This window comes from Pavona decussata, unplaced genomic scaffold (assembly GCF_977016875.1).
Source record: "Pavona decussata unplaced genomic scaffold, jaPavDecu1.1 SCAFFOLD_69, whole genome shotgun sequence".
NCBI classification, from domain to species: Eukaryota; Metazoa; Cnidaria; class Anthozoa; order Scleractinia; family Agariciidae; genus Pavona; species Pavona decussata.
The window spans coordinates 1,072,501-1,094,785 of record NW_028145488.1 but is presented as its reverse complement, the minus strand read 5'-3'; the positions used below and the strand labels follow the sequence as shown (position 1 = coordinate 1,094,785).

General features: G+C 39.3%; 1 protein-coding gene across 1 annotated transcript in view; it reads right to left on the bottom strand.

The window, feature by feature from the left end:
* Positions 1–22,285, bottom strand: part of LOC146477687 (uncharacterized) — a 36,626-nt gene that overhangs the window by 7,039 nt on the left and 7,302 nt on the right. The window contains exons 3-12 of the mRNA XM_085113129.1: positions 22,181–22,285; positions 15,931–16,104; positions 14,773–15,027; positions 14,130–14,318; positions 12,664–12,971; positions 10,248–10,395; positions 8,434–8,736; positions 7,463–7,765; positions 1,841–1,970; positions 1,273–1,472 (exon numbers count right to left, since the gene is read on the bottom strand). The exon at positions 22,181–22,285 is cut by the window's right edge and continues 165 nt beyond it. Of these exons, the coding sequence (XP_084969255.1) occupies positions 1,273–1,472; positions 1,841–1,970; positions 7,463–7,765; positions 8,434–8,736; positions 10,248–10,395; positions 12,664–12,971; positions 14,130–14,318; positions 14,773–15,027; positions 15,931–16,104; positions 22,181–22,285 (2,115 nt within the window). The remainder of the gene's footprint in view (positions 1–1,272; positions 1,473–1,840; positions 1,971–7,462; positions 7,766–8,433; positions 8,737–10,247; positions 10,396–12,663; positions 12,972–14,129; positions 14,319–14,772; positions 15,028–15,930; positions 16,105–22,180) is intronic.

Genomic DNA, 22,285 nt, shown 5'->3' with positions numbered 1-22,285 from the left:
CATAAAGACAGGCATGAAGCTCTTCCTGAGAAATTACTTCGATTGGCTTTAACCTCTTACTGCCAGAATTTGCAAGCCATCCTAAAATTTTTGAAGGTAACCGGTTGTTGTTGTTGTTGTTGTTGTTATGTGATCTAGAAAATCGTAAAATGTTGCAATTTTGAAGATTTTAAAGGAAACTTCAGAGGTACGTACCATTAAATAGTGTCATACCGAACTTCGTGGCTTTCATTGTTGTTATATTGAGATGGCATTGTTTGGTATTTCTTTCTTTTCCTTTTTTTTTTTCTACATTTTTCCGAAGAAACTTTTGCTTCCAGCCGAAAAAAAAATTTAGCTTAGCGACACCTGGGGCTTTCGTTTTTCATATAAGGTCAAACTACGGTATATGAGCTGATAACCGAGATTTAGTGAACCAATCAAAACGCTAGAAATGCAATATCCGAGGCTGAGAATTTAATAATTTGTGTTATTTTATGCTACCGTGCAAAGGTGCAATTTTCTGTGCGTGTAGCAGAACTGGTGCCAGTAATTATTCTTTCCTTGAGATACAAATTATTTTCTCAAACTTACTATGCGTGGATTAACTATCAAAAAGAAACTAACTGGCCAGCGATCTTTTCGCGTACGTTTTGTGTTTTATAAAATCTACACTAGCGTTCTGACTAAGGGGTAAAGCCTATCTTTAAGTTAACCCTCTGGGTGCAACTTGGCAGATCTTAAAACTAAACTCGATGAAAGACAAAAGTACCCTGAAAGGAGTAAATGCGTTTTTTTTTTTTTTTACTGAAATGTCCGGTTTTACGTCTTTGCGATCCCTAACTTTTATATAACGTTATCTTGACAAGAAATTTCCATTTTATAGGTTTGGTAACTCGCAACTCCACATTTCGCATATTACCCAGTCCTAAGATCAATAGTTGTTATTGAAACAACGTCACTTCAATACATTGCGTTTGCCTGAGTTCACGTAAGTAAATAATCAAAAACGAGATGAGCATATCATCTAAGTTGGCTGACCTTCTGAGATACAATGCCCAGATTCTGTTTCGCATACTTCTACGTGATCAATTTGTCAACAAAACAACGATAACAACAATCTTTATTTGTACTCTTGCCTTATGTGAAGTTCGTAACAAAATGAAGCCTACTTGAAAAAAAATTGTCATTGTTTCTGTCATTTACTTCATGCCTTTTAGATGGCTTTGGAAACGTTTGTTTAAACGGTCCATAATCCACCTGGCTAGGGACTGTTAAACAATCTATACTCACCATGCAATTCTTTCACAGCAACAATCTTCTGCTTCCAAGACCTATTAAGCTGGGCTTCCTCGTTTTTAAAGTAGTCCAAGCCGTCCCTTAGCTTCGCCTTGTGGACTTTCCCAAATGCTCCTTGACCCAATTCTTCAACAAATTCTGTCCTAATTGGAGGGATTTGGTAGCCATCGAGTAGTTGTATGTCCTTGGCGCTCCTAAAAAAAATCAAGATTAAAAATTACCTTTAATGATGAAATTCTTCTAAAAATCTGAAACGAGTATTTGGTAGGTTTGCAAGAGAAATAGAAAAAAACAGATTTATCCGGGCTATGGTTCTTAGATTTATCCTACATTGTTTTGAAAAATATGGTCAAGTGTACTGATTACGCGAATCGAGGGAAACCCGAAGATTGTCTCGTCATAACAAGGATGAAATATAACGTTAAAACCTTCCGCATTACCATCTTCTCATTTACAAAGAAACAAGAAAGAAGAACCAGTTATGTTGTGAGCTTTATTTCCAACAAGTTAGCGGATTTCATATATAACGATGAGGCACAATTCATATCGTAAACAAGCCTACCTCTTTGTATGATGTTGCTTTCTTTTCTTAAAATACTTTACACCAATGACCAGCAAAAGGGCAACCAAACATGAACCACCAATGGAGAAGACAAGCTTCAGAACACTCGCTAGGGATAAACCTGTGGTATCTAAAGAAATAATTGATCATTGTTACTGAAACTGTGTCCGCGTTTATAAATGTATCCACGGAATGGCGCCTGCATAGCTGCTGACGGAATTTAAGCATGCTTACTAAATCCACGCCTATTACACCAGGCATCGTGACCAGTTACGACTGCCCCAAGCTAAAACAACCATGTACCAGGGAAGCTTCAGGATTAATGGTGCGCGTGTCTACAATTCTTTGCCGCGTAATATTAGATCAGCAACTGACTTGAGTATGTTCAAATCCCTGGCGAAACGCCACTTCAAGCGCTTCTGTACGGAATCCCATTAATAAATATATGTTATTTACCGGGCGGGAGGTCCGTATGGGAAAAAACTGTGCCCGAGGTCTTGAGTACGGCCCGAGGCCGAAACATACTCAAGACCAAGGGCACAGTTTTTTCCCATACGGACCGACCTAGACCGGTAAATAACTTATTTATTTTTTCTGTTTGTTTGCTTTTTTTTCGCCGGGACGTTTGTAAGAGTGTTAGTTAAAGGCTGGAGGAGGAAAGTGGTAACAAAATCCTATGAAACAAATGTAAATAGGGCATCAATTTAAGTGGCATGTTTGTAGGAAGTTTAATTTTATTTTCACTCGCAAGTCATCATGGAAAAAAAGAAAAAGCCATTTAAGAGTCATTGAAATGACAATCATCTGTCAAACGTCAAAAGTGGATGAATGTTGACGCGCTGCAAATGATGACACGCATATCCAAAAGGTCTAAAAATATCGATCGAATGATAAAAATCATGAATGAAGACTCAAACATGGCGAAGTTTACTTTTCTTAACGGTTCGATACATGTTTAAAACGTCCCTGGATTTGTGAAAACTAACTTTCCAAAAGCAAGTTCAAGTTAATCTGAGTCTGAGTCATCTGAGATGATAATGTGGCGTTTTCGCGGCTTTGACCGAGCCGAGCTTTCACCACTGCTGCAAGGCGCTGTATTGAAAGAGAAATTGAACGTGCAGTCTTCAATTTTACTGATGTTCGAACCAGCAAAAAAAAAAACAGTGAAGGGATCCTCGCCTGAAGAAGCTTGCTTGTCTTCTCTCGGCTTTAATGGGTGCTGCAAGGCTTTGACTGCTTGATTAAGCGGTGCATCGTTTGAAGAGATGGGAGATTTCGTTTCGCTGTTCAGTAGCAAGGACATCTTGCGCTGGTGGTCGTCGGAAGCAGTTTTGTAGGAATCTAAGCTTTTTGAATTCTTATAACCAATCCGCTGAGCTACATAATAAACAGGAATTTCTGCATCCATCAGCCTTGAAATGCAGGTTTTTCGCACAGAATGGTTGGCTACATTTTCAGGCAGTCCTGCATTCTTCGCAGCCTTCGTCAAAAATTCTCCGATCTTGTTTTTTCCGAGAGGAGCTCGATTGTATCACACCGGATCTGCAGGCTTTCTTTTGTGGTTTATTGTCAGGAATACAGGAAGAAAGGCGCCTCGGGTCTCTTCATTTCTTCAGGACGATGGCTGGCGAACTTTAGATACAAACGAGCTAGCGCTGAATACTTCTCTGGAGCGATGCAAGTGTACCTGGCTCGTACACTCCGCCATCTTTTTTACGGACGTCCATGAAAAATCTACACAGCAGAATGTTGAGCTCGTTAGGAGGAACGTTTTCCAAGGTATTTCCACGGGAAGTTGTTTACGTGTAACGATGGCCTTTGTTTGTAAACTTTCGCAACTATTTCAATTTGCCGCGAATAGAGCGGATAAAAATCCGGACCGTGGTCCGTATCGTAAAAAGCTGGACCGGTTAAGAGCGCGCGATAAGCCAATCAGATTCGAGGATTTGAGATTCCGGCCCGCGGAGATACTTCAGAAAAAAATAATAGTGCGTATCTATGTATTTTATTAGTGTGCTATTTTGTATTGATTTTCTGTTATTTGTTTATTTCCTATTTAACCAGGACTCTGTTTAAACTAGCTATGCTAAACCAGATTTCCTGTATAAATAAATAAATAAATAAATAAATAAATAACAAAAAAAAAGCGAAACTGCTTTAAGAGAGGCAATCCAGAAATTTCGCCTGGAGGTGTGCAAAATGAAAAAAATCGAAAATTCCCAAACTTTGCCAGGACATAGGTCTAGATGAAGTATTGCTAGAAAAAATACTTTGAGTTCGATTAGATTTTTATTTTAGGTGAACGGCAACAAAGTTTTTTTTGGTCGCTCCCAGGTATCGGTTTTCACGGCGTCCACGCCATACGTTACTTGAAAGTCGCCTAAAAATAAACACAACAGTGAATCCGATCATTAAACATCTTAATCAAAAGAATGCATATTTAGGAACAGTCTGAAGTGTTATTTGTTCAATTCTATCGCGAACTAAATATTTTTTTGGGATTTTTAAATTTTTTTTTCCATATTTCGCCGATTTTTGCGGAGCAAAAGCATGGCAACATTGGCTGGGTAATTTTAGAGCGCCGAACAAAAGTGACCCAACGGTCAAATTATGCGTGGTTCAATTCTACCTGTTACCATCCCCCCCCCCCCCCCCGGGCACACCCCCGGGAAAACCCAGCCCGTCTGGCCCGGGGGTCGGAAATTTTCTCAAGCGGTCTTGCCCGGGGGTAGGGGGACGGGGCAAATCGAAATAACTACTCGCGCAAGGACTTATGGGGTGACACAATGGCGGCTACTGGAACCACGCGGAAAAGGCCACGTCTTTCGTTTTTCACATTTCGTAATTTGCAGTCAGAGAGCTGACGTAGACCTGATGAAAGAAAACAAAAAGTAATTAAGTTCAAAAGATAAAAGAGGAAAAGATTTCCTCCAGAAGAAAAATTAATAATGGTTTTGTTTTAATGGAATTCACCCGCTTCAGCTTGTTTCAGGTGTAGTTTTAATGTTGTAAATATACTGAGTTAAACATTTTGATCTTCTTGTAGAAAAGCAATTCATTTGCACTGAAAATACAAAAGACGTTATTCCATATTGTTTCTAGGAATTTAAGAGTTGTTTTGTAGAGATACATTTCAATTTTCGAGGCAGTTTGGTTGAAACGCCCTCCTGGTGTATTAGTGTGTGTGTCGAGTTTTATAATATTCGCTTTACTTCGGAAGGGAGTTAATTGTTCTAAAAGTTTAGGATTTTTCAGATTCCTGGTTTTGTTTAAATAAAGAAATAAATCATCAAAACGAAGCAGTTTATTTTTAGTCCATGTCATGAGTCCCGGGGGTGGGGAATTGTCTCTTTCTGTGCGCCCGGGGGTGGGGAATAGGACGTCAAGTACACAAATGCCCGGGGGTGTGCCCGGGGGGGGATGGTAACAGGTAGAATTGAACCACGCATTACGCATTTCCTTGTCACGCATTCAAAAGCGTCAAATCAACACTGAGTGGGCCAACGTTTCGCCAAAAATCATTACTGTTGCGACGATAATGCTAATTTTGAACATTATTTCTCATTTTAACTTCTTAGTTTGTGTGAACTTTTTACAGGTTGCGAACGGTTTATACATGTAAGCCGGAAAGGACAATGGTTTTCTATCACTTCTAAATCACAGTAGACAACATAAAGGTAATTTTTTCCTGGTGGGAGAAATAAATATATGTGTAAAATATAAATACCTGGGAACTGAAGAGAAACGTTTAAAAAGGTCTCGTAAAAATGATCAAACAAACAAACATTAAAGTATTATTTGAAGATTCCAAACAAGCTCCACAAACTTCTAGAGAAACCGTAATTTGGACGCGTGGCTGCGTGGCTGGGTACTTGTCACGCAATCTTCCCTTTGCCTCGAACGCGTCGGCGGGTGGCCGTCTGCAACTTGTGAGGGAAAAAGTAGATACATATGAAGCGCTCACAGTTTTGTATGTACAGATCTGCAAATAGTAGTTTTCCAATAGAAGTGTAAATATGGCTGATATCCTGTTTTACGGTTTGTTTCAAGACCAGGTAATTTATAACTATATCGGTTCTTAGACGTTCGCAACAAGTAGAATTTGAATTTAATCTTTCGAAGTAACCGCTTAAAGTTGAAATTTCAAACAGCCTAAGCAGTAATTAAGGGAAATGTTACTATCTTCGTAAAAGTAGTGATTTTTGGCGAAAATTGACTCTTATTTCTTTTACCGAGCATATTATTCATTTACGGTTCTAAATGCGTGACAAGGAACTGCGCAATTTGACCGTTGGGTCACTTTTGTTTGGCGCTCTAAAATTTTATATCTAACGTAGCCCAAAAATTTTATTGCAGTTATTTGAAGATGAAACCTTGCTCTTTCGCTCGATGTACTTGATGTGAAACCACGCCATGTACCAAGGAGCGATTTTACCCTTCCAATGTTGCCATGTGTTTGCTCCGCCAAAATTACCGAAATGTGGAAAAAAATTAAAAATCCAAAAAATGTTTAGTTCGGGATGACATTGAACAAATAACACTTCAGACTGTTCCTAAATATGCATTCTTTTGATGAAGATGTTCAATGATCGGATTCACTGTTGTGTTTATTTTTAGGCGACTTTCAAGTAAAGTATGGTGTGGACGCCGTGAAAACCGATGTAGGAGCGGCCAAACTGACTTTGTCGCCGTTCGCCTAAAATAAAAATCTAATCGAACTCAAAGTATTTTTTCTAGTAATACTTCATCTAGACCTATGTCCTGTCAAAGTTTGGGAATTTTCGATTTTTTTCATTTTGCACACCTCCAGGCGAAATTTCTGGATTGCCACTCTTAAGTTCTTAATTCTATATTCTCGATGGTTAACTACGTATAAAGGCCGGTTTTAAGCGCTTTATTTTCTTTCAATATTCCTTCAAATTTTATTGAGCCAAATGCCAACATCGTATCCATTGAACGAGTGTTCATTGATAATGTTGAAGTTAAAAAAAAAAAAAGAAAAGAAAAAGAAAGAAAGACCTTGGCAGTTCCGTATTTTAAGCAACTTGAGGAATTGCGAGAAGAAAGCCTGAAGCCCATGACCTCAGCAATGCCGCTGCAGTGCTCCGGCTACTAATTGAGCTTCCAAGCCAACTGGGATTTCGTACTTGTAATTTCGTACTGATATGCCTGGAAGGATGAAGGAATCGTCGGAAGCAAACAAAGAGAAAGCAAACTGGGAGCTGGTCGTCTTAAGAATTTGTAATGCGTCAGTCAGTTCCAGTAGTGTTCATCCCTCCTAGGCATAAGTGAGGCCTCTGCATTGCCCAAATCCCGGGCGTCGGGCATTGATCTACCCAGGAGCATTCGACAGCCTCGTGATTTTCACCTCACGAAAGGCTATCTCCTCCTTTCAATGATAAGTGTATTGGCATTTGTAATTAACTGTGTCTCGGGTGGACGAAAATGAGATGGTAGACCCTCCGAACGAATTAACGGTCACGGTATTGCAGATATAAAGAGACATAGTCAGGCCCTATTTAGCTTGAATTTAACTGCACCATAAGACATTGGAACCGTTCGACTGTCTCCTCCGTTGGGACATTTACCGACTTACAAAAATGATTAAAAAATTTCTCTTACCATCTTCCCTTGTTTTCGCAACTTTAACAGAACTCTTGGGTCCATCACCAACAGAAGTAAAGGCCAACACCTGAAATTCATATTCTGTGAACGCATCCAATCCATTAACCGTTTTTGTAAGAATTGAAGCGCTCTCAATCAGCAGAATTGTTGTCGAGTCATCGGAACCTTTTCTTTTGAAGAACAATTTAAATCCTGTGATGATACCATGTCTGAATTCCTCGAGTGGTAGCTGCCAAGAGGCTGAGATACTGGTAGAGGTGCTTGCAGTCACTGCAAAGCCGCCAGGAGCTTCTGTAGGAGCTGACATTAAAAGAACTCAATTAAGCCAAAATATCGCAACAAAATTTATATCTTAATTGATGAGTGACGCTGTTTTTTTCTTTTGTAATGCCTTGCTTTAGATAAACGCAATTGAAAAACCCCAAGAGTGATCTACACATGAGTCTTCAGGCGAAGGTGTAATCACATTCAATATTCCCATTGAATATTAATGAAACACTGCACGAGGATATCATTTGATGTATTTGAAAACTTCGTAAATTTTTTCCCGGTTCCCATCATTTTCCCAAAAAGTTGCGGTTATTCCTAAATATTTCTAGTAATTTTCAGAAACGTTACCAGCATTTCTACAGATAGTCTAAAGATCATGAAAACGTTTTGGAGCACTTTCTTGCCTTGTCCTAGGATTGGACATGACTTCTTAAGACTCTAGAGGAAGATCCAATTTGTATCGACCAAACCTCAGATCACAACACACTGTATCAAGTTTAGTGCACCAATTATATCTTTATAACTAAATCTGGTAAATTAGCAAGTAAAGGGTCAGCTGTATACTACACGAAATGGTGATGTATAGAATGGCATTCCAGATCCTTAATTGGCTTCATGCGCTGATTTCTCAAGCCATGGGATCAATACCAATATACAAGTCAACTGAGTTTAATTCACACTGCTTGTCAGTCCTTTACCATCTTCCATCGTCCTTTCAACCTGTACAGAACTCGTCGGCCCATCACCACCCAAAGAGAATGCCAATACTCGAAATTCATATTTTGTATACTTCTCAAGGCCGGTGACATTGGTCGTGTAAACTGCAGCACTGTTTATAGTAAGAATGATTGCAGAGTCATTAGAGTCTTCCTTTCTGTAAATTAGTTTAAATCCATCGATGATTCCTTTTCTGGAGTGCAGTTTTAGTAGCTCCCAAGACGTTTCGACACTGGTTGACGATTGTGCGATCACTGTAAACTTGGTAGGAGCCTCAGGAGGAACTGGAATAAAAAATGCAATATTATGGCACTGACCCACAGATTAAAGCAACAAAGAAAACAACAACAACAACAACAAAGATACCACCAGAGTCAGTGTATGTCTTAAATAAATCGCAGAAGCGTTTCAAACCACAGTTTTTGAATGATAGACAAACGAGAGTCTAAAAAACGTTATCAAGAGGTAACTTGAAGATTTTGCCAAACTGTGCCCTACTGATATTTACTGTTTGACGCCAGGAAAGTCTTTCTGTTCTTCTCTATTGCGTCCTTGAGAACGATTTTTTTTTCCTTGCCTAAGAAGTTTCTTGCAACTTTCAAAATTTGATCCTTTTTCCAAAACTCTCCAGAACGGCTCGTTAGATTTTATCAAGATCTTCATCACGCATGATTGATGATGTGAACAATTTTATCCTTAAGTTTTACTAAAATTGATGCCCGTAGCGAGTTTTTAACGTAAACATTTCTATTTGGTAAACATTTCGGTTGTTTTTTTGCGTCCTCCGTCATCGTTAAATTTTAAGATGTTCGTGAAAATCAAGTTCACTTGCTGACATCATTAAAAAGGGGTGATTTCTTAAGAACAGGCATGAATTTTCCAAAATTTGGAAGAAAGCTTAATGTGAACGATCCCAAGGACTTCGCTTCGCTGCGCTACGCGCCTCGTTGGCTATCTATCCTCTCATATCCAACGCGCGCTCGTGGAATAATTGTTAATTAACACATAAAAACTAAAATGTTTTAGAGATTTATTTAAAATCGAACATAATTACAGTATCATTTTAGTATTGTCCATTTCATTTTTTATATACTATATTTTAAAATTTTGTTGGTGGCTTTTTTTTAACAATTTCGAGAGTTTTTGTTTATCGTCGTCATGGAAATATAGATTTTGCCAAAATATCAATCCTGACAACTTCTTATTCCAAAATCAATAACTGTTGTAAATTTCACACCGATGGACATCGGAGAAGACTACCCAATAGCCGGTTGAAAAATTGAGGTATGGTGTATCTGTAGAAGGAACATGTCATTGCTTAGGATATTTTCGAGAATATGATTTGGTGATTTTTGAAAACATACGCCAGCTCAGAAAGCTCCTTTGGGGATCAAGGATGGCGCAGTGGTGAGAGCAGTCGCCTCCCACCAATTTGGCCCGTGTTCTTATTTCCGGTGTTGACCCCATATGTGAGTTGAGTTTGTCGCTATTGTTGTTTCTTGTCTCTGCTCGTAGGGTTTTTCTCCGGGTACTCCGGTTTTCCTCCCTCCACAAAAAAGCAAGATTTCCAAATTCCAATACAACCTGGAAACAGTGGGAGAAAGAGCCACTCTGTGGAAGCCAATGAATATTCCCATTTACTGGTCTTGAGGTATTTTATCACACAGAGGCTTTTTTGTAATTTTTGATTAGTTGTATGTATAAATTCTTTAACTAAGAACAGAAAGCATAGAAAACAGAAAATTCCCAGGAAGTAATTAATTTATAGTTTACTTTTAAGAGTGAGTTACCTTACCTATAGATTTAAGTACTCCATACAGTTCCACTCTGAGAGCTTTTCCAGATCGAAATTCAATTGGCTGGAACCGGACAAAACGTGCTCTTGCGATCTCCACAAGATTATGCTTTACAATTTCGCTTCTGCCGTTATTTCCATTAAAGATCTGCAACAGAGGTTGGTGGTTGTTACCAAAACGCAACTTGCGGTGCGAATAAAATAGGGACTATCTGTCTGGAGGCATGCATTGCGCGCGCCGTCCGATGTTTTGTAGACAACGAAAGCTCCTTCAGTGTTAATGTGTTGTTGGTTGTGTCGTTGTTTAGTCCCTGAAAATCCAAGGCATCCATCCATTTGGACTTGTTGTTTTTTGCTGTTATTGTTTTTTATAAAGAGTTTGACTATCTATTATAACTTGCACGTTGTAGTACGTTTATTACGGATTTGGTAATTAAGTTTTGAAAACAAACTCAATACCGATACTTGACACAAATTTTCGCCGTGGTTGCTACGAAGAACCTCGATGGAAGAGAGGCTCTTAAAGAGACTTTAAATCTGTTCAAGACAAGTACTGGAACTAAAACACTTTTCTTGGATAGTTCAAGCCTAGCGATAGGCTAGTTTACCGAACTCGAGAAGACAAGGTATTATAGTATTTGTGATCATTTGAGTTTCATTAGCGATAATGTCAATAAACTCAAAATCCATAAATACTGGTAAAATATGTATGTTATAACAAATACGAGACAATTGCAACCTAAGTTTCTACTGCAGAGAAAATCGTGGTTTTTTTTTTTAACTGATTCCCACATGGTTTACGCGAAGTTCCGCATTTGCACTTGCCAACACATGCACATGTTAAACTAGCCTTCTGGCAAGGGCAATCATAGTCATCACCATTTCTTTTACTTGATTTTACAAGGGATTGCAAGTGCAACAAGTCTTATCTGGTTCTCCTTGCTCCACGTCTTACGTTTGAGGCTTCTTGAAGCTCGGCTTCGATATTCGATCACTTTGGTGAACAACAGCCTCACAATTTCAATCGAATCAGTTCACGTTTTTTAAAAATTCTTCATATACCAAAAACATGAACTAACCACACGCCAATGATTGTTTCCCTTCACCAGCTAACCTTAATTCGACCCTTTTCTACGGAAACATTTGAATCCAATATACCGTTCGCCATTGTCTCACACATAAACTGCCATTACTTATCGATCTTAAAAACAACTACGCTCACAAAGCATACCGTTCAAGAGAGTCTCAAGTAACAGAAATTTATGGAAAGAGTAAGCGAGCGATCGATCGAGCGCGCAAGCAGAGATCTTCAAATCTCTGATCAAGATGTTTTACAGTGTTTAGATCATTATATAGACCTATGTTGCATTCCGTTTGTTTCATTTAATTTGTGATAAGAGTTAACCTTGAACCCTTTAAAGTAACTAGATGAACAGCTCACTTTTTTACTGTCAACTGTTACTGTTACTCACTCAATGATCATGATCACTCGGCACTCACCATCGCAATGCGTTCACGAGGAGCAAATACAATTTCAACCAGGCCAGTTCCTTGCTTAATTATTAGAAGAAGCAGTAAATTTCATTTTATCTGTATACTCTTGAGCAAAACGGTTTTTAAAACTTTCCATGTTTATATTTCATCTTGATCGAAGTTGACTCGTAACTCTAACCTGACCTTAGCACGGAATAAAACTTTTCTCGAGCAACGATCGAGTCAACTCTTCGAGAGGAATAAAAATCCTACAACAAGTTTCAAAAGTAGAATACAGCAATAGCTGTCAAATGAAATGATAATGCCGTTTAAATAAAGGTATGCATTTGTTGTTCCATTGTTTTGCCTTTTTATTTTCGATGAAAGTACCGAAGTATTGAACACTACGGTGCCAACTGGGGACACCGTATAAATCACTGAAAGAAAGAAAATATTTGCAGGCAAATAGAATTTTTATGTTTTTCTCACGGTTTTTTTCGGTATGGATAGATTGTCATCTATTTTAGGAATATCTTGTATTAGGTAATCGCCTCAAGTGCGTGACAAGTGTGACAGGCTAGGGCTGGGGTTACCACATTGCAATGAATTTAGTCCCCTATCTAAGGTTTGGGATAATGTGCATGTGACCTTGCTACATGCGGTCATTCGTTTGTATTTACTCGCTCTGCGAACATCGAAATAGTACAAACTGAACTTAACATTTGTTAAAAATCCTGACTGTCGGGAGACAGACGGGTTGGCTATTTACATAGCGTGTTTTTAGATCTGAAAACTTGGCTACCGTGAAACAAACGAGGACTTTAACTCCGGAGTACAAGAACGACGCCCTAACCACTTGGTCACGTTACCACCACTTGCCACTTGTTGTTAATGTGTGTTTGTGATTGTTGGAAGGGGGGAGGTTCATGAGTTTATTACAAACCTTATGCGTTCCATTCTCTTTGTAGGTGATCCAGTTTTGGTTGTTCAGTGATAAAATCAACTTGTATTTTGTTGTCCAATGACTATTTCTCGGATTCCCTTGAGTAGCTACAGCACAAATGATGAACTCGTAGTAGAGGTTGATTTGTAAATAGTCATCCATACTACTATCAGTGCTGGGAAACCACGCGCTATTCCCATTAAGCCGAGCCATATCGGGTCCATAGCCAAATCTCGACGACGAGGCTGAAAAGCTGTCGCTTGGAAACTCGTAATGGCTTGCCACACCGAGTGCCTGAATTTGGCAAGCTGAAACAATTTACGTAATAACTTAAATGTATTTCAAAGATATTGGAGACTACGGAATGGAAAAGTGTCAAGATGGAGACGACCAAAAAGGTGGAGGACTGGGACAATTAGTATTCTGAGAAAGAAGCTTCTAACTTCGGTAATGGATGGAGGGCAAGGCCCTGGCCTTATCAAATCTCAAATTTTACGTGGGCAACCTAGATACTGACACCTTTGATAACGTCAATAACCGCATCAGCATTCGTTGTTTTTGGCATAACCCTATATGGTTCATTTCGTGGAAAAGGCTGAAAATTAAAAGTAGTCTTATTATACCAGTAGCCTGCATAGTGGGGAGGGGGTGGGGAAAAGAAAGAGTGAAAGAAAAAAGGGGACTTGAGAGTGGGGAGAGGGGAGAGAGAACGCCTGCCATAAAGAACCCCTCCGAGTGATTTCCGCCCGACGATTTCAATTTATCCAATTCTGTCAATTCTGCCACCAGTCAAAATCAGGCGAGCATGATTTGATGACATAATTCCGATCAAATTTATCAATAACCAGTAAACATGCATCTTATTCTTTTTTGTTGTTGGTGTTGTTGTTAGTGTTTAGTATTTTAGATCAGGTTATTAAAGAGGTCAAAGTCGAGAAATACTGAGCAAACTAGAGCAAAAGGTCATCTGATTGATGTAATATATATGAAAACGAACACTAGCAAGGTATCCAATGACCTCACTACAAAGTATAAAAATGTGACAAAGACCCAACAGCACTCGGCAGTTGACCCAAGAGGAAAACATTCTATCTCAACTGAGATTAGCAAGGTACGTGGGTTAACTACCCGTGTGAAAACCTTACTTTTTCTCATGGCCTAGAAATACAGCCTGCCGAAGGACGACCTTATTTACCAATCAGAAATCAAAGAACGAATGAAAAGAGCGGAGTGCTGTTATTTTCCTCTTGGCATTCCTGAAACAGATTAATAAGCTGTGAGCGCTCTCTGCAGCCGACGACTCGCTCGATAAAATACCGCTTCATTATTCCGCAAGCCTATCTTGCCTTTCTATATGGTAGAATTAGTGCCTGTCGCTTTCGTCAAGTTGAACTGCTACTTTCACATTGTAAGCCGTCTCTTGCCCTGCTTCCGGCGAAGGAAACAGCGCGTTTCTATTATCATACCTCTCCGTGTCGAATACACTTCAACCTCACAGAGGGTTAGAGGAGAATCCAGGAGACTGTTAATGGTCACATATTTTCCGTACAAACTCGGGCGACAGAAGAAGGATGCTCCTTTTCCTTGAGGGACACTGTAACTAGGGCTAATGCCACACCTAGGATTAGTCACACCTCCACTGCGTGATATTGAGCCTGTAAGGTAAGGTACGACTTTAATTTAATTTTTTCACATCCCCATGTTTTTTTTTTTTTTTTTGTGGAAGTATATTTACTTTAGATATGTAATTAGTTTGCACGTTCTTGAGCATATCGAGTGTAAAAAGAGCTTTGAAAGTTGACTCACTAAATACGTCAACGTCGAGCTTCTTCGCAAACTCAGGCTAACTGTGTTATCTGCCCAAGTGTCAATTTTTAGTCACGAAACGCCATCGTTCTCGCCCTCAGAACCTTTGGCCCCAGTTCGCTTTTTGTTGACAGTCATAGGAAATGAGAAATGGAATGCCATATACAGAATTCGCCGATATCACGTGGTGCCGAGTGCAAAGTTTCATTTCAATAACACTCTGAAAATATTTACCATTTCTACAGGGCGCTATTCTGTTAAGCATTTAAAAAGGTGGAAAACTGTGCTGCAAGTGCAACCTACCCACTCTGATCTGAAATGCACTCAATCGATATCCACAGCATTCGTCTCCTCTGTTCACAATGTACACCTCAGTCACAGGCTCTACTCGTCCCAAGTCCACTCTCCACCAAGGTGTAGGTTCATTATGATCCGTGTGGGAACAAGAGCCCAGACTGTAGATTGTGGAGCTGATTCCATCTACCGCTTTCTTACTTGACGATCTGCCATACTCATTAAAACTTGACTGATTCGTTGACTTGCCAAACGCCAAATTCTCTTGAATGAAAAAGCGATAATCTGAACGTATTTAGTTATCAATAACGATGCATGCATAGGACTGCTTTGGTTGGTATTTATTCGAAAAACCTAAGACTCCAACATTTTCGATTGCTTGGGGAAAGCTAAGATGCAATTTTTTGGAACAATTGTCATCGTCCTTCTCACATATAGATTGTTTCGTTTTCACCGTCTAAGTGAAAGTGGAAGATGGGAAAAATTGACTGTTGAAAACCATTTCATCGTATCGTTGTCGACTTATCGTATTTATTCGATTAACCGCGCACCTCGAATAAGCGCCCACCCTCAAAGCTCAAAAGTTAACAAGTGCCCTACCCCACCAATCTCAACAAAAAAACATTCCTGTACTAGCCCAGCGTGAAGTAAGAGGAGTGTCAATCGTTTTCCAATGTTGGTTTTAGTTTTGGTAGTCAATAAACTTTTATATTGTTTATGGCTTGGTAATCAGTGTTAGCTTTTGCACTTTGTTTTGTCTCGTTGAATCGAAATAAACTTGTTTCCCTTGTTTTGTTATTCTCTAAAAATGTCTTCGCTTTCTGTAAATGTTGGGAAAATAATAAGCGCCCACCTTGAATGACCGCCCACCTCGATCATGGGCCCAATGTGAAATACGCGCCAGGAGCCCTTTTCTCGAAATATAAGTATATTTCTAAAAATGTTTTTTCGCCGATTGCACAGTGATTACAGATATGGTACTTGGTCGATGTTTTCATAGAGTTAAAGGATTTTAAAATTTAGAATTCAAAGCTAACGAAAATTGATTTCTGTTAAGAAACATTTGTCACCAAAATCACTTATCGGGCCCGGTAAGTTACCGGGACGTTCGAGAAACGGGCCCCAGGTCGGTTAATCGAATAAATACGGTAATTTATGTTTAAATACCTCGCGAGTAAATTTCCACCTCGCATAGCTGAAGGATCTGTCTCTGTGTGGTCCTGATACCAATATATCTACCAGTCCTCAGTGGATTGTTGTAACATACAGCTGATGCTATAAAATCAGTAAAACTGAACAGTCCCACACACGAAGGATTGTACACAACATTTGGGCGGTTACCTGCCATTTAAACAAAAACCATCACTTGATTAAAGTGCAAGTAGTTACTGTATTAAAACATTCACAGTTTTCCAAAACAGCTACTTCAAATTGTTTTATCTTGGATTTATTCATTTACTTACAGATAAGACAGTGTGAGCGTGAAAGGATCACAATCGATGATTGTCAAGACAACTCTCAAACGTGGTGGAACAGCAAATAAGCGAAGGGCACAAAACATAAATTTACACAATGTGGGCTTATGACAACTGTATTGCGAACCTGACAACGTATGTGGCAGGTTGAACCTGAACAGATAAACGTCTGAGTTTATTAGTGGGGTGGGAAGAAATGCCCCATAGGAAACAAATCGTGATGACAACTAAATGGGAGCAGGAAAATGAAATTAGTGGAATAATTAGTGGAGCTGCTGAAGTAAAAAAGACAAAATATGACCACACGTGAAGTATGATAGGAAACGAAGTAAGAAAGCCTGAATATTACTGAATCTTCTCGTGATCTAAGGGCATTTAAGTGGTCTTTATAGCTAGAACCACCCCTGCCAGATGCAATTGACAAAAGTGAGTAAACATTGTTTTCTCTGGCTGAAAATCGACATTTGGCAAAATTCTAACCTTTCGACCTATTGATTCATGTAAAATTTTAAATTAGATAAATCAGACATAGTAGTTGAACTTCTCCTAAATCTTGTCTGGAGAGCAGTCATTATTTAGAGGGTCTAAGCGTTGGTGCAAAACAGAGCACGGCATGTTAAATTTCTCATGACTCTCTCACTTCCGAAACATTTATTGCCAACATTTGATGCCGAACCCTTCCTATATCAGTTAAAGTGCCCATAACGGATTTTTTTTAATTTTCTCATCTGAATCTTTACATCACGCGAAGAACTTCCGCGAAAAAAATTTTCGATTTGCATGAAACGCGAATTTTTTATGAATTTTACGAATCTTTAAAATCCTATTTTATTGCGGTCCACCCGCCCCGCTGATGAGAATGCCGACGGGCTCACAATAGGGCCACGTGACATAGTCTGTGACGTACATTCAGGAACTCTCGAGTCTATGCACTCACTTGACCTTCAGTAAAGTACATTCGCGGCAGAAAGAAAATCGTCAGATTCACCGGTAGGAAAGAAAAAATTAGCTTCAAATAAATATATCCCATGGCAGAAAACTTATCTGACACGGAAAGTGAGCAAACCGCTGAAAAAAGCAGCTAGGACGAAGTCGAAGTCGTCGAAGTCGAAGTTGAAAGCGTCGAAGTTGAGGCGATAGATGGCGTCCACGAAACAAGTAATACGTGTGAAGATGATGATACACTCGAACCGTACGCGGACGAGCCGATAGCAGAGGAAGAATGGCTAAAAAGATATCGCACGGAACAAGAGGAGAAGCGACGACTCGAGGAAGATTTAACGAAACGCTTGGAGAATAGAGTGCGTGTTAGTGGATGGTAAAGTTCTCAATCTCACCTTGCATTTTGAGTACGCGCTCTTCATTATCATCTGTCAAAACTATGGCCAAGTAGTCACATACATTCGAACGAATTATTTTCCATGTAGGTGTACTTGTGGTAACCGTAGCCGTGATCTACTAGCAAATATCAGCGAGTGCTACTGCTGCAAGGAACTCGAAGGCAATTGGGAAGCGCTGACTAGCGACATTGTTCTCGCGGAACTACAGGAAGGACACGTGTTGAACTGTGATAATAATAGCTTGTCTCGTTCTCTGAAATTTCGGCCAAAAATTTAATTGTAGGATGGAAGTTGTTAGCTTGTTCAATGAACAGGTTAATTTCCTTTTTGTCACTGTCCCACAGTGAGAAAATGTCATCAATGAAAAGTTTCCATTCTATTGGTTTTGTTTTGCTTTCACTTATCACTTTTGTTTCAATATCGGCCATATGTTTGCAAACGCAACGGCCATTTTTGTACCCATTGCAGTTCCATGGGTCTGAAGATGACAGTTTCTAACAAATTGGAATGAATTTTCCTGAAAAATAAGTTCAAGTATTTCTTTGAGGTAGTGTGACAGTATAGGAGGTTTATTGCTGTGGAATGCCTCGTATGCTTTGCATACTGTTGTAATTCCCTCCTCCTGTGGTATATTTGTATACAAGCTTGTTGCATCCATTGATATCTCATGTATATAGCATCTTGAGAGACCTTGGTCTTTCCTATAAAGTTTACGAAATCCATTGTATCTTTTAGGCGCATACGTCTTGCGAAATGTTCGAAGTCCAACAAGAGTTGGCGTCTGATGTAAATATATATTCGCGTCTGTCACCGGTGTCGGGACAAATTTGAGCCCTTTAGAAATATTAAACGCTAACAGGCTGTCGCTGAGTTGTTGGTTTGAAAAATTCTTTATGAATCATATTTTCTCGTGCTTTTCTCTTTGTGTCTCAATTCGTTTTTCAGCCATTTTTTTTTTCTGCGCTCTTTGCGCTTGTTATTTGTTTTGTGCCCTTGTTCTATTTTGAACCCCCGTTGTGGTGGTTAGGTTTTAAGAGATAACGCTGTTACACTTTTCAACATTTTTATTGTTTGCAGAATTCTGCAACACGTGTGTACAATATTTGTTTGAACTCGTGGAATTCTTGCTGCAGTTTATCTACCTTATCTACATCGTGGTTTACAATGTTTTCTGTGTTCGCCGAGGGCGACTGTATTCGCATCGATCTATTTACATCAGTGGTAGCATTTGTGCTAGTATTTTTTGAGAGCTTGGTCTAAACAAAACTTCGCGGATCTCACGATCTATGAGAATATATACCAAAATAATTACGCCATATTTTAAAAAACTTGCGACTGAGTAAACAGTGAGGTCAAACTATAAACCTCAGAAGGTCACAACGCTTAGAATGTCACAAGCGGGTGTGAATATTCAGTATCGAAAGCGGCTTACCATTCGCTTTTCCCTGCTCCTCTTCGAAGGTGGCTCTTGGTCTTCGCCTTCCTTTCGCTTAGCATGTTTTGAAGGATAAACACAAACGCCGATGTCATCCTACTTCAGTTCACGTTTTAAGTTTAAACCTGAATTCATCAGCCTCGTGAAATCCTCGTCATTGAAGTGCATCGAGCACAAGGACGAGGTCTTTCCAGGCGCGTGTCCACATCTTCCTCCCCTCCAGCATAAAATGGATCCATTTCTTTCGCCTCCTCAGTCTTTGCGGGCATGTGGTGCCAAAGAAAGGAATCCTGTGCATGCTTATTCCATTCGCTTCGTCTTTGATGTTTCCACATCTCGCTGCAACACATCTTTCCGGCATTTTCGAGAAACTTGCAGAAATACCGCGACTTGTTTCCAGTGAGATCCAGAGAAAGGCTGAAGTCACGTGTTCCTGAATCTACGTCACAGCTCTTGCTAGACCGAGAGGAGACTAATGCGTGGGCCAAAATGGCGGCAAATTTGAACGTCTTATAAAACTCATAAAAAATTCGCGTTTTATGCAAATCGAAAAATTTTTTCACTGAAGTTCTAAGGGTGATGTTTAGATTCAGATAAGAAAATAAAAACAATTCCGATATGGGCACTTTAAACATGAATGTTGTGCCGCTAGCACTAAGGTTACGGATGATGGACCATGCAGAGAATTAAAACTGTAGTGTAGATTAAAGTCTTAGGTGAACCCATGAAATTCCTACTAATTCGTTATCCCTGGTAAGAAAATGGGACATTGAACTAGAAAAAAAGGAAAAAAATCATTTACTTCGGAGGGAAACTCTCCATCTTCGGATTTCATTTTGGAGGTACGAGGAGGTACGAGGCCAGAAGGATTATGTCAATGTTAAGTGAATATTATACAAAATTAAAAAACAAACTTTTGTTTTTATTTTAAGTAATTATGGTTAATAAAATAAAAAAAAAATAACGAGGATAATATTATCCATTTTAACGAAATTTGCCTGACGATAGCATTTGCACAAAAATTCGATTTTTCACGCTAGTCCTGAGAACGACCTACATCCATAAGTGATACGTTACAGGTATGGATACAAGACAATCGCATGAGTATCCAACGAGTTTACTCGTAGCACGAGTCAAGCTCGAGCCCGAGTTAAGTTCGAGTCACTAGCCAAGTTCGAGTCAGGGTCCAACTTTTATTTTTCTTTTTTTTTCTTCCCTTCTTCTTATGACTTCATGTTGTTGTTCTCTTTTATATGATGATGTGCTAGTGGTAAACGAAAAAAAAATAACTTTCAGGTTTGCAACATTTTTCGTTATTGATCGTTAGAGCCATTACCGGTGTGACTCGCTGCTACTGTAGAAAGGTATACCACATCCGTTAGTGTCCATTTATTTCTCAGGACGATTAAGACCTGTAGCTGCATACATCTGAAGTACAGATCCCATCTCCACGACTGAGAAAACGGGCGGTGATGAAGTTTTACCTACCTGACTCAAGCGCCATTTTGTTGCGTCCACAGAAAACCCAATATAACAGAGAATAGCATTTTTACCCTTCGCGGGCAAATGTAGACGGCCACGGGAATTTTTAATTTTTACCAACACATGTGTTTCACAAGGCATAGTGACTGAAGCTTTAGTCACCAACAACATTGGGCAAACCCTTTCAGGGAAATTATAGATGGCGAGAATGAATGCGGACTGCAGTTAATTTGCTACTTAACAATGAATTCTCGCGATCGCCTTGACAATAATATTTCGTTCATGTTTAATGCTTCGAACATCAGTTTGCACGTCATTATGAAAGCAAGAATCACAATCACCACCTTTGATAAAGGCAAAAACGAAGCAAAAGGAAAAAGAAAAACGAAGAAATGGAATCTGATTCGAACTTGACTCGTGGCTTGAACTTGACTCGGGCTAGAACTTGACTCGTACAACGAGCAAACTCGTATCCAACCAGCTAAATGTTGTTGCATGCTGGTGTTACTGTTTCATGTCAAACGAGAACTGTTCACACTGACCTATGAGGACCAATCGATGAGGCAAGAGATGCAGGCCATATACCTTGGAGAGGTCTATAATATCCACAAGACAAGACTGAGCATGACCAAGCTCATAAGCAGTAACATAAGGAAAACAAAATCTTCTCTCGGGGGCTCATTGGATTAACTGCAGGTCAAAAGGTCAAATTCAGTAGTCTGGTGCAACTAGTGCGTGCAAAAGTGCTGAGCGAACTATAGTTTACGCTGCATTCATTTTAAGACAACCAGTTAACCAACAAGAAACGAGTCCTAAGTCAAGGACTACGGACTATCTCGGGTGCAACCTCGACAACATCAAGTGCTCTCCTTCACTACATGTGGCTCTTGAACATGTAGCAAACATACCAAACTCCAAGCTACGCAGGAAAACTCGAGAACTTGCTATATGACAAGCTTAAGTATTATAAAGACTTTGCAGTAAGGCTCAAGCAGGCAGCTATACATAATATAAATTTATGATTCATTTAAACTGAATTTTAGTAGTAGTAGTAGTAGTAGTAGTAGTAGTAGTAGTAGTAGTAGTAGTAGTAGTAGTAGTAGTAGTAGTAGTAGTAAGTAGTAGTAAGTAGTAGTAGTAGTAGTAGTAGTAGTAGTAGTAGTAGTAGTAGTAGTAGTAGTAGTAGTAGTAGTAGTAGTAGTAGTAGTAGTAGTAGTAGTAGTAGTAAGTAGTAAATACGAAGCAAATTTAATTTTTGATTCCGAGATCGAGTGGACGTGTAATTTAGCCTTACAGGCTGCAATGAGTTCTTAATAAATGGTCATTATTTCTGTTTAAATTTCATCTTTCTATCATTTTTTCAGAGTATTTTTGTACAACAAAGAATCAATTTATGCCTTCATAAACTTGTGTGCTCCCCACCCCCTTCTTCCTGTAAAAAAAGTAAATGACTCTCCCATTATTTGCACCAATCCCTCCAACTCTAAACAATGACTGTTCTCTTACATGGCTTGATGAAAAATAATTTCGATGTTAAAACAACCCACTGACAGGTCTATAGTAAAGCAGCTCAATTCATCTTTCATGGTTTAATTTTATTATAGACTTCCTTTCTTAGTTCAAATCTTGTTTTAAATAACTATGTTACTCAATTTTGGCTAAACAGATCACTGTAAAGTGTTTACCTAATGTTATCATGTAGTCCATGTTTTGCAACTCCGGTAGCACGGTCCTCCAAAGCCTATTGACTATGCGAACTTCAAAAACTGGCATGTGATCTGAGCCCAGAT